Raw genomic sequence first — 13,009 nt, 5'->3', positions numbered from 1 at the left:
AGTCCGAGGGGGGAGCATGGAGAGCGGCCCGGGGAGAGGGAGGGAGAAGTCGGGCTGCCCTCACCGCGGCTCTGGCTCCCCCCGCTATCACAGCCACGTCATCTGGTGCCGCCCCTCCACTTCCTGCCGCCTGAGGAACCCGCCTCACCCCGCCTCATGGGCGGGCCGGCCCTGTGTATAATGTATAGATAGTGTACAGTGCGTAGTGTATAATGTATAGATAGTGTACAGTACGTAGCGTCAGTGGTTTGTGCAATCGCTGCAGGGATAATACGTTGAGTATGCCTTGAGGGAGAGGGAACGATTCTATGTATTATTATATAAATCGCTGAATGTTATGTTTGCGCTGCACAGATATGGAAATAAATAAATTACAGACAAATAAAATATGAATGTAAATTGGCTACTTTATCCCTTCAGCAGACAATGTGTGACAGCGGCGCGATCTCTGTCTACACAGAACATAATCCGCTTCGTGTAACGATGATTGGGAACCAGAGCTGCCTCTTCCTGACTTTATATTATGTGAGAGTTTATCTCCAAACAAATCATCCCATTTTCTTCCATCTCGTGAAATGAAGACGATTGTGTTGTCACCCCGGAGTTCAGCAAACTGACGGCTCATAATTATGTTTTCACTGCAATTACTGAGAAACAATTTATCTGCTGCTCTGAGAGCCGAGAAATCCTAAATACAAACATAACCCTTAAATGTGTTATTATTACCCGGCCCAGAGAGACAGGCGGCGAGAGGAGGGGGAAGAGAGACAGAGGGAGAGAGAGGTGATGGAGGGGGAATGGGGAAAAACTGGGGGCACCTATACCTGGCTACCTATACTGGGGGCACTTATACCTGGCTACCTATACTGGGGGCACTTATACCTGGCTACCTACACTGGGGGCACTTATACCTGGCTACCTATACTGGGGGCACTTATACCGGGGTACACCTATATCAGGCTACCTATACTGGGGGCACCTATACCAGGCTACCTTATACTGGGGCACCTACCGTATTTCGCGCCGTATAAGACGCTCCGGAATATAAGACGCACCCAAGTTTAGAGGGCAAAAACCTGGGAAAAAATATATATATTAAATCTGGTGCGTCTATATTCCAGGAGCGTCTTTGTACATGTTGTGTCCTCCCGTGTACCTTATCTCTCCACCTGTGTGCCCCATCTGTCCTTCTGTGTGCCATCTCCCACATGTGTCCTCCTGTGTCCTCTCCCCCATGTGTCCTGTGTGCCCCTTCTCCCCATGTGTCCTGTCTTCCACATGTGTCCTCCTGTGTCCTGGCTCCATGTGTCCTCCTGTGTCCTGGCTGGCTCCATGTGTCCTCCTGTGTCCTGGCTGGCTCCATGTGTCCTCCTGTGTCCTGGCTGGCTCCATGTGTCCTCCTGTGTCCTGGCTCCATGTGTCCTCCTGTGTCCTGTCTCCATGTGTCCTGGCTGGCTCCATGTGTCCTCCTGTGTCCTGGCTCCCCCACGTGTCATTCTTTGACTGCCTCCCCGCATGCCTCAGCTTTTCCCCTCTATTTTCCTCCCTCCATGTGCGCATCTCAACCCACCCCCCGCGTCTCAGATATGCCCGCTGTAAATCCTTCCCCCCTGTGTGGGCAATCACTGTGCCTGGCTCCCCCGCGTGCCTTAGCGTTTCCCCTCTATTTACCTCCTGCCCCCCTCCATGTGCGCATCTCCCCGTTCCCCCCCCGTGTCTCCGATGTAAATATTTCCCCCCTCCGGGTCTGCAGCTGCAGCGGCTTACCTAATACATGCCGCCGCGAAGTCTGCAGACAGCCGGCTACTCCATATGTTTCCTCTACTGCGCGGCTACTGATGACGCAATCAGTACAGGCCGCGCAGTAGAGGAAACATATGGAGTAGCCGGCTGTCTGCAGACTTCGCGGCGGCATGTATTAGGTAAGCCGCTGCAGCTGCAGACCCGGAGGGGGGAAATATTTACATCGGAGACACGGGGGGGAACGGGGAGATGCGCACATGGAGGGGGGCAGGAGGTAAATAGAGGGGAAACGCTAAGGCACGCGGGGGAGCCAGGCACAGTGATTGCCCACACAGGCAGGGAATCCCCAATGGCGGCGGGGCGGCGGTTTATAGCGGCGGGCGTTCGCAAGTTGGGGATTCCCTGCCTTTGCCGTATAAGACGCAGGGACTTTTTCTCCCCATTTTTTGGGGAGAAAAAGTGCGTCTTATACGGCGGAAAATACGGTATACCTGGCTACCTACACTGGGGGCACTTATACCTGGGTACACACACTGGGGGCACCTATTCCAGGCTACCTTATACTGGGGCTCCTATACCTGGCTACCTATACTGGGGGCACCTATACCAGGCTACCTACACTGGGGGCACTTATACCTGGGTACACCTATATCAGGCTACCTATACTGGGGGCACCTATTCCAGGCTACCTTATACTAGGGCTCCTATACCTGGCTACCTATACAAGATGCACCTATATCTGGCTACCTATACAAGATGCACCTATACCTGGCTACCTATACTGGGGGCACCTATACCAGGCTACCTACACTAGGGGCACCTATACCTGGTTACCTATACTGGGGGCACCTATACCTAGCTACCTACACTAGGGGCACCTATACCAGGCTACCTACACTGGTGGCACCTATACAAGCGGCACCTATAGCTGGCTACCTATACTGGAAGTACCTATTCCAGGCTACAGATATTGGGGGCTTCTATACTAGGCTACCTATACTGGGGGCACTTATACCAGGCTACCTATACTGGGGGCTCCTATAGCTAGCTACCTGCACTGGAGGCACCTATATCTGGCCAACCTATACTGGGGGCAACTATACCAGGCTACCAATACTAGTGGCCCCTATACCAAGCTACATATATTTGGGGCACCTATACCTGGCTACCTATACTGTGGGCACCAATACCTGTCTACCTATACTGCGGGCACCTATACCAGGATACCTATACTGGGGGCACATATACCTGGCTACCTATATTGGGGTCACCTATACCAGGCTACCTATACTGTAAGTATTTTTTTTGTTTGTTTATATCCTGCCTGGCCTTACTTTCCAATTTCTGTTTTAAGAAGGAGGAGGAGGGCATGCAAAGTTTTGCAGGGGGGGCAGTGATTTCTAGTTATGCACCTGGTTGCAGGGTAAACAAGGAATAGGGGAAGAGAGGAGGAGGAGAGGGAGGGGTCGCAGGATAAATAAAGAATGGGAGGAGAGAAGGAGGAGGAGAGGGCGGGTGGAGAGTTTGAAGGGTAGATAAGGAATAATGGCGGGGGGAGGGGGGGCACCTATACCAGGCTGAGGAGAGGGAAGGGTGGAGGGGTTGCTGCAGTAGCTAGAGATCATCGGGCCCCATAGTAAAACATTCATGGGGCCCTCAGATATAGACACTCTTATGCAATGCCACCTGCCCCTACCCTGTGCATATGAGTTAACTGAGCAATTTACATTCTCATGCAATCAACACTACACATAATTCATGGGCACCGAGGCAAAGTCAGAGGGTGGAGGAATACAGGAAAGTTAAAAGTGAATATACCACCTGGCCCCCTATTCTCCAGGGCCCCATAGCAGCTACTATGGCTATTGCTATGCCCCTGCTGGGTTGCAGGGTAAATGAAGAATAAGGGGGGGGGGAGGAGGAGGAGAGGAAAGGGTGGAGCGGTTACAGGGTAAGTAAGGAATAAGGGGGGAGGGGGAGGGGAGGGGTTACAGGTTAAATAAGAAACATGAGGGGAGGGTAGGAGGAGTGGGAGGGGTTACAGGGTAAGTAAGGAATAAGGGGGAGGGGTTACAGGTTAAATAAGAAACATGAGGGGGGTAGGGGGAGGGGTTACAGGGTAAGTAAGGAATAAGGGGGAGGGGGAGGGGAGGGGTTACAGGTTAAATAAGAAACATGAGGGGGAGGGTAGGAAGAGCGGGAGGGGTTATAGGGTAAGTAAGGAATAAGAGGGGGGGGTTACAGGTTAAATAAGAAACATGAGGGGGAGGGTAGGAGTGGGAGGGGTTACAGGGTAAGTAAGGAATAAGGGGGAGGAGGGGAGGGGGTTACAGGTTACATAAGAAACATGAGGGGGAGGGTAGGAGGAGGTGGAGGGGTTGCAGGGTAAGTAAGGAATCCGTCCTGGATGTTTAATCTCTGACTTCATGTAATAGAGGATTTAGATGCAGTTCTGCATAAGGAGCCAGTCACTGACTGATAATGTCACACATGATGTCACATAAGGACACAGTGATGTCATATAAGGATACAGTGTCTTGAAGTGGAACAAAACACAACACCCGCAGGGCGAGCAGCCCGGGGACTCCATCTTCCCTGTCTTACAAGATAAAAACAGACGGGCGGAAGACTGCGAGGGCCGGACTGGGACAACACTTCAAGGCCAAGACCTCAATAAAGAGACAGCATTGGAGACGCTGCAGATTCCGCCCCCTGCTGGAAGAAAACTGAATTGGATCACGCCCAATGCCTGTGAAATCTCCAGCTGGAGCTAAAAGACTGGAGGGGCGGGTCCAGACACAATGCTCCAATCACTGGCACCGCTTACTGCTATCTGATGCCCACGCCAAGTCGCTTTTAACTCTTTCCCTGCCACACTCCATTCCTGCATGGGTTTCCTCCGGGCACTCCGGTTTCCTCCCACACCCCAAAAAACATACAGATAAGTTAATTGGCTTCCCCCTAAACTAGGGGGCCCTAGACTACGATATATACACTACACAATACATACATAGACATATGACTATGGTAGGGATTAGATTGTGAGCCCCTCTGATGGACAGTGAGTGACATGACTATGTACTCTGTACAGCGCTGCGGAAGATGTCAGTGCTATATAAATACTAAATAATAATAAATTATAAACTAGGTTCACTGCTGGTGCATACAGAAACAACAATGTATCTTGTTTTTCCAATAAATGTGAGGCGCTTACCTAATAAAGGATATAGATATTATATAGATAACCATGAGAAAAATAAAGTACTTCCATTTCTAAGATTTTCCATATATATGTTTTTTATCAGGTCTTTAAATAAGGTAAATACAACCTCAGATGAACACTTGACATCGTGTCATTATTTATTTAAGAAAAGCTACGTCAAAATGTGTAATCCACGTGTGAAAAATAATGAATAGGGTAAGCTGCAGCCAGGTGCTGACAATAAGGTGCACAGGATTAACTGATCATCAGCAGGTGTGACAAGCCCTGTATAGAAAGACAGTTTGGTATTGTCACCATAAAAAATCAAATTTCAACAGCAACTGGTCCGAGTGTATTAAGTGATAAAGATGCTAATCCTGCATTCAAAACTTGCAAAACTTTTTCTGCTGTTATGGTTTGTAGTTATCACATACTTTAGGAGCACTGGCCCTAGTGCCCTAGTGCCAAACAGTGCCAAAGAGTTGAATGCTGGGAGTTCTTTTTATCTATAATATATTCCTCCTCTTCCATTTATTTCCCTGCCTAGCTGCTTATCAGAAACACCATCTGATTACTTGTGTTTACAAGCAAGGCTGAGGTGACTCAGTGATTGGAGGATAAGACAGGGTCGTTCCTAGTATACACCTCAGTGGGAGTGTCTGAAGACTCTGGGAGGAGGGCAGCTAATGAATACACAATGAGCAAGAGAAGGGAGGGGGGAAAACAAAAGTCGGGGAGGATAGGATGTCAGCATTAGCTTGGCAAGATGGCCACCGCCTAGAATAGGATTTTCTGCTTTTCCTTTATAAAATTCACAGGAATCATTACGTGGATAGCACAATACATCTGTTATGTAAGGAAAAGTAGTATTTATCTACTTATATATGTGTTTTTTATTTCTAGGTTAGCATGGGTGTCGCTTGTTCTTTAACACAATGCCAAGGAAGGAAGACATCAGCTATGATCTCAAGATGCGTATACACCTCTGACAGATGTCGCTTGGCAGGGACACGGCTGGGCCGTCCTGCAGAGGACGCATGTCAGCTGAGTAGCAGACGACACGCTGTGTTGCTATGTGGGGAGGTGGAGGAACGAATGTGTGTGACATCACATGACGGGTGGGGGAGCAGCTTGAACAATGCGATTGGCCGTCGCAGGAGGTGAGTTGATCTACCGGACGGATCACTTGTGGGTCAGGGGTCACAGTACATACACCTGATTATTGGCTGAGGTGGTCGTTATCATCCATCTAAGGTGACTTTAGTCTGTACGAGCCTCTACAGAAGCAATTGTGGTAGCCCAACAATCTGCGAAGGGTCATAAGGGCCATTTCCAAACGACCAGAATCCTGTTATTCTACATTTAGGGTGGCCACTAACTATACTATTTGATCGAACAATCCTTTGCGAACAATTATTCATATGAACAATCAGAAAGGATCATTTGGGACCACTAACGGACAAAAATCTCCTAACCAATCCATTCAGATCCTCAAATAGGATCAATTTCATTAGTCTGATCAAATTGTTTAGGAGATTTTTCTCAATAAGTGCTCCCAAACGATCATTTCCGATAGTTCATACGAATAATCGTTCATAAACGATCATTCAGCAAATTGTATCATTAATGGCCAATTTTGGCCATCTTAAAGTGAACCAGAGAGGAAGGATAGCAAAAAATAGGAAAAGGTTTTATACATACCTGGGGCTTCCTCCAGCCCCATAAGCATGGATCGCTCCCACGCCGCAATCCTCCACTTCCTGTATCGCCGGTACCGGGCCCCGTCACTTCCGGCGGACGTGACCAATTGTCCACATGCACAGGGGCTCCCTCCATACCCGTACGCATGCAGCTGCGCAGTTTGCAGCTGCACGCGTAGGTATATGGAGGGAGCCCCTGTGATGCGGACAATTGGCCGGGTCCGCCGGCCAACTCGCGGAAATGACGGGACCCGGTACCGGCGGATCCAGGCAGCGGAGGACGGCGGCGTGGGAGCGATCCAGGCTTATGGGGCTGGAGGAAGCCCCAGGTATGTATAAAACCTTTCCCCCAACGTCTTTGGTTCCCTTTAAGAAAGATTATTCACAAGTGGAATTTATTCAAGACAGTCGCCCATCTGTTCCAGGAGTGGATGTCCCAGTAAATTCACCACAAGGTCAGACCAAGCAATGCTCAGAGAAGTTGCAAAAGACCCAAAAGCCACATCTCAGCCCCAGCAGATCCTAGTTCGCATGTTAAATGTTAAAGTGGACCCAAGGCATAAATAGCTTCAAACATCACTGATTTACCTAAGAAGGAAGGCTCTAAATCCTAATGAGGCTACTCACAGTGCCCCCTGGTCTGCCAGTAGAGGAGCACGGCCCTGATAGGCTGGAGGGTCTGATTAGGATCCAGAGGCTTCCATCTCCTTAGGTTAGTATGTGATTTTTGGAGTTTTTAACGTCCCTGGTTCTATGTAAGATTCATTACAGAACAATTAGAAAAAACTGAACACATATGCCTTGTTTGGCAGGGCTGCTAGGAAAAAGTCATCTGAATAAACCACAAGACTTCTGGGTCAATATACTCAGATGAGACCAAAGCGGAGATGTATGGAAATGATGCACATCGCCACATTTCTGGAAGATTATACAAAGCACAGCAGACCAACTGTGAAGTACGGTGCTGAAGGGATGATAACATGTTTTACAGCCACTGGACCTGCAGCCATTAAGTTGTCCATATACTCCTCTGTATACCAAAGTATTCTAAAGGCAAATGTGAGGTCACTTGTGTGACAGATAAAGCCTGACCAGAACGCTGTATAGATCACTTGTGAGGCCACATCTGAAGTAGAGGGATACAGTTTTAGGAACCGGACTATTGAAAGGCCATTGACCTTCTAGAATGGGTACAAAGACAGGCAACTAAATTATTTAGAGGGATGGAAGATCTCACTTACCAAGAAAGTTGGACAAACTGGGCTTATATAGTTTGCAAAAATAGGCCACTGAGAGGTGAGCTGATAACTATGTACAGGATCTTCTCAAAAAATTAGCATATTGTGATAAAGTTCATTATTTTCTGTAATGTACTGATAAACATTAGACTTTCATATACTTTAGATTCAAATACACACAACTGAAGTAGTTCAAGCCTTTTATTGTTTTAATATTGATGATTTTGGCATACAGCTCATGAAATCCCAAATTTCCTATCTCAAAAAATTAGCATATTTCATCCGACCAATAAAAGAAAAGTGTTTTTAAAACAAAAAAAGTCAACCTTCAAATAATTATGTTCAGTTATGCACTCAATACTTGGTCGGGAATCCTTTTGCAGAAATGACTGCTTCAATGCGGTGTGGCATGGAGGCAATCAGCCCGTGGCACTGCTCAGGTGTTATGGAGGCCCAGGATGCTTTGATAGCGGCCTTAAAGGAATACTTAAGTAAAAAAAAAAAAAATGACATTTACTCGCCTGGGGCATCCCTCAGCACCCCGAAGCTGGATGGTGCCCTCGCAGCCCCGCTCCGATCGTCCTGTCCCCGCCGGCGGCTACTTCCGGTTCGGCGACAGCCGCCGACAGGCTGGAAACGCGGCTGATTTTCCGCGTTCCCAGCCGCTGCTATCACTCTCTATGCTGCTATAGCGTATATATAGCGTATAAAAGCTTTATGGAGATGAAGATTTCATTTTTCAGCACGACCTGGCACCTGCTCACAGTGCCAAAACCACTGGTAAATGGTTTACTGACCATGGTATTACTGTGCTCAATTGGCCTGCCAACTCTCCTGACCTGAACCCCATAGAGAATCTGTCGGATATTGTGAAGAGAAAGTTGAGAGACGCTAGACCCAAAACTCTGGATGAGCTTAAAGGAATACTTAAGTCAAAAAAAAAAAAATGACATTTACTCACCTGGGGCATCCCTCAGCACCCCGAAGCTGGATGGTGCCCTCGCAGCCCCGCTCCGATCGTCCTGTCCCCGCCGGCGGCTACTTCCGGTTCGGCGACAGCCGCCGACAGGCTGGGAACGCGGCTGATTTTCCGCGTTCCCAGCCGCTGCTATCACTCTCTATGCTGCTATAGCGTATATATATATATACGCTATAGCAGCATAGAGAGTGATAGCAGCGGCTGGGAACGCGGAAAATCAGCCGCGTTCCCAGCCTGTCGGCGGCTGTCGCCGAACCGGAAGTAGCCGCCGGCGGGGACAGGACGATCGGAGCGGGGCTGCGAGGGCACCATCCAGCTTCGGGGTGCTGAGGGATGCCCCAGGTGAGTAAATGTCATTTTTTTTTTTTTGACTTAAGTATTCCTTTAAGCTCATCCAGAGTTTTGGGTCTAGCGTCTCTCAACTTTCTCTTCACAATATCCGACAGATTCTATATGGGGTTCAGGTCAGGAGAGTTGGCAGGCCAATTGAGCACAGTAATACCATGGTCAGTAAACCATTTACCAGTGGTTTTGGCACTGTGAGCAGGTGCCAGGTCGTGCTGAAAAATGAAATCTTCATCTCCATAAAGCTTTTCAGCAGATGAAAGCATGAAGTGCTCCAAAATCTCCTGATAGCTAGCTGCATTGACCCTGCCCTTGATAAAACACAGTGGACCAACACCAGCAGCTGTCATGGCACCCCAGACCATCACTGACTGTGGGTACTTGACACTGGACTTCAGGCATTTTGGCATTTCCCTCTCCCCAGTCTTCCTCCAGACTCTGGCACCTTGATTTCCGAATGACATGTAAAAGTTGCTTTCATCCTAAAAAAGTACTTTGGACCACTGAGCAACAGTTCAGTGCTGCTTCTCTGTAGCCCAGGTCAGGCTCTTCTGCCGCTGTTTCTGGTTCAAAAGTGGGTTCATGCATCCATCTGCTGAAAAGCTCTATGGAGATGAAGATTTCATTTTTCACCACGACCTGGCTCCTGCTCACAGTGCCAAAACCACTGGTAAATGGTTTACTGACCATGGTATTACTGTGCTCAATTGGCCTGCCAACTCTCCTGACCTGAACCCCATAGAGAATCTGTGGGATATTGTGAAGAGAAAGTTGAGAGACGCAAGACCCAACACTCTGGATGAGCTTAAGGCCGCTATCGAAGCATCCTGGACCTCCATAAGACCTGAGCAGTGCCACGGGCTGATTGCCTCCATGCCACGCCGCATTGAAGCAGTCATTTCTGCAAAAGGATTCCCGACCAAGTATTGAGTGCATAACTGAACATAATTATTTGAAGGTTGACTTTTTTTGTTTTAAAAACACTTTTCTTTTATTGGTCGGATGAAATATGCTAATTTTTTGAGATAGGAATTTGGTGTTTTCATGAGCTGTATGCCAAAATCATCAATATTAAAACAATAAAAGGCTTGAACTACTTCAGTTGTGTGTATTTGAATTTAAAATATATGAAAGTCTAATGTTTATCAGTACATTACAGAAAATAATGAACTTTATCACAATATGCTAATTTTTTGAGAAGATCCTGTATACATACATCAGAGGGCAATGCAAAGGCTTGGCAGATGTGCGCTTTGTCCCTAGGGTTGTACGACGGACAAGGGGACATGATCTGCGCATGGGTGAAAAATGTTTTTGCCGTCTATTTAGAAAGGAGTTCTTTTAAGTGAGAGTGGTTAAAATCTGGAATATCTTCAGGAAGTCGTTATGGCAAACTCTATATCAGCATGTGAAGGACAGTTGGATGCTTTCCTTGCATTGAATGACATCCATGGCTATAATTACTAGGCCATTCCCGGCAGTGTTGATGCAGGGATTTTGTCAGCTTCCCATCTGGAGACGGGAAATAATTTTTCCCCTTAATTGGCCCTCGCCTTGTAAGGGTCTTTTTCTTTCCTCTGGATCAACTAGGAAAAATGCGGGATCAGGGCAGTGTTCTATTTTTCTTTCATTCTCTAGTTGAACTTGATGGATGGATGTCTTTTTTCAGGCAACCTATGTAACTGGGACAAGCAACAGAATAATATTCCCTAGCACCCCAGAAAATCTGCAACAGAATGCAGAATGGGTTACTGCAGTAGCTCAGTCAGAGTCCAGACCTCAACCTGAACACAATGCTGTGGCGAGACAATGGACTGAAGCAATGCTGCGTAGAACTGGCCACAGTCCTACAGAAAATTATTACTTCAAGTTATTTCTGCTAAAGGTGGTTCTACAAACTATTGAAATGATGGGGTGTACTTCGTTTTTCACACATGGCTTCACCATTTTGCCTAATTTTCCTTACATAAATAATGACCCAGTCCATCTTTGTTTTTTTAATGTCTTGCTTAAAAAAAAGTGATTCCCCTCCCAGCCGGTTCACATACAGTGTTTGGCCACTCCCACAATGTGCCATGACCATGCCAATATGTTTCTGTGTCACGCAGAGCTGGGACAAGGTCCTCCAGCACCCAAGGCTGAGACACCAAAGTGCGCCCCTCCATCCCTCCTACCCCAGCCGTCACACACTGATTGCTATTAGACTAAAGGGCTCCCCAGGGCCCCCAACACCTTACTCTCTAGTTATCTGGCTTGCAGTCACTGCCATGTATCCCCTTTTCTCATTTCTCTCTGCTTCAAACACAATAGGGGAATGATAGCTGAGCGAGTTGTGCGCCCCCTCCTACACTGCGCCCTGAGGCTGGAGCCTCTCTTGCCTCTGCCTCAGGCCCCGCCCTGCGCCCCCTCCTACACTGCGCCCTGAGGCTGGAGCCTCTCTTGCCTCTGCCTCAGGCCCCGCCCTGCGCCCCCTCCTACACTGTGCCCTGAGGCTGGAGCCTCTCTTGCCTCTGCCTCAGGCCCCGCCCTGCGCCCCCTCCTACACTGCGCCCTGAGGCTGGAGCCTCTCTCGCCTCAGCCCCACCCTGTGCCCGCTCCTACACTGTGCCCTGAGGCTGGAGCCTCTCTTGCCTCTGCCTCAGGCCCCGCCCTGCGCCCCCTCCTACACTGCACCCTGAGGCTGGAGCCTCTCTCGCCTCTGCCTCGGCCCGGCCCTACTGTCACGCTATAAATTCTACTTCCACTGGAGCCCAGAGGTGCCTCAGATCTTTTTTTTTTATACACCCAACTCCTGGCACTTTCATATTTGCCCCAACCCTGGCAATTCTGTATTTGCCCCACTCCTGGCACTTTCTTATTTACCCTAGCCTCGGCCACTTTCTTATTGCCCCCCCCCCCCCCCGGTACCTCTTTATTTTCCCCAGGCCCTGGCACTTCCTAATATACCCCAACCCTGGCACTTCCTCATTTGCCCTAACCCTGGCACTGTCTTATTTGCCCCAGCTCCTTGCACTTTTTTATATGCCCCACCCCTGGTACTTCAATACTTTTACTTATGCCCTATTTGCCCTAAACACTTTGCAAGCAGTCCAGCCTCCCCATGTCATACCTTGTGAACTTTCCTCAGAGAGGCAGATGGATACGGCGTCATTCCGGTCGCTCTCTTCCACCACTCCGGCAACTGGGTCCTCTGTGGGCGTCAGAGAGGAGGCGGAGTCTTGGTGCTCAGGAAAGGTGGCCGGCCCTCCTCGGGGAGGCGGGACTTCAATCCCCATTAACCGGTACTTCCTCCTCCGATTCCCAATCCATGTCTGCCATGATAAGATGAACACAACTGGGTCTAAATGGCTGAAAGTAAAGCTATTTAATAGTATAATAGAAGATCATTATAATAAACTCTGACTTAGTAAAACTCTGGCTATAATAAACCCAGCCCTCAGGTCCCAGCCAGGTGCCTGTATGAATATACAATGCATGACCAATCCTGATATAGTAAACTACTCGGCCTGCTGCCTTGAAGTATACTATAAAGGGATTTTACTGAATCCCTAAGGCTCCCTTCAGGCAGGGGTCACACTTGTCGTTCAGTTTCTACACTTTGCAGAAAACTGAAAGACAAGTGTGACCCCTGCCTTACAGCAGCTAATGTAATTTATAGAGAAAACTGACAAATTGCGCAAGATGTCAGTTTTTTTCTGCATGCGAAATCTGCATTAAAGTGTGACCTTGCTTATTGATTAACATGAGTTCTCAGTTGAAGTCAGTTTTTCTGTGCAGAAAACGCGTACGAAAGCCGGTAAGT

At 48.3% G+C, this 13,009-nt stretch overlaps 1 protein-coding gene across 5 annotated transcripts in view; it reads right to left on the bottom strand.

Moving 5' to 3' along the window:
• HDX (highly divergent homeobox) overlaps positions 1–13,009 on the bottom strand; it is a 98,121-nt gene that overhangs the window by 29,514 nt on the left and 55,598 nt on the right. For all 5 annotated transcript variants that reach the window (XM_068249259.1, XM_068249262.1, XM_068249263.1 and 2 more), the window contains one exon: positions 12,317–12,518. In XM_068249259.1, the coding sequence (XP_068105360.1) occupies positions 12,317–12,518 (202 nt within the window). The remainder of the gene's footprint in view (positions 1–12,316; positions 12,519–13,009) is intronic.

Source organism: Hyperolius riggenbachi, chromosome 8, assembly GCF_040937935.1.
Source record: "Hyperolius riggenbachi isolate aHypRig1 chromosome 8, aHypRig1.pri, whole genome shotgun sequence".
NCBI classification, from domain to species: Eukaryota; Metazoa; Chordata; class Amphibia; order Anura; family Hyperoliidae; genus Hyperolius; species Hyperolius riggenbachi.
This window is presented reverse-complemented; position numbering and strand designations above follow the sequence as displayed.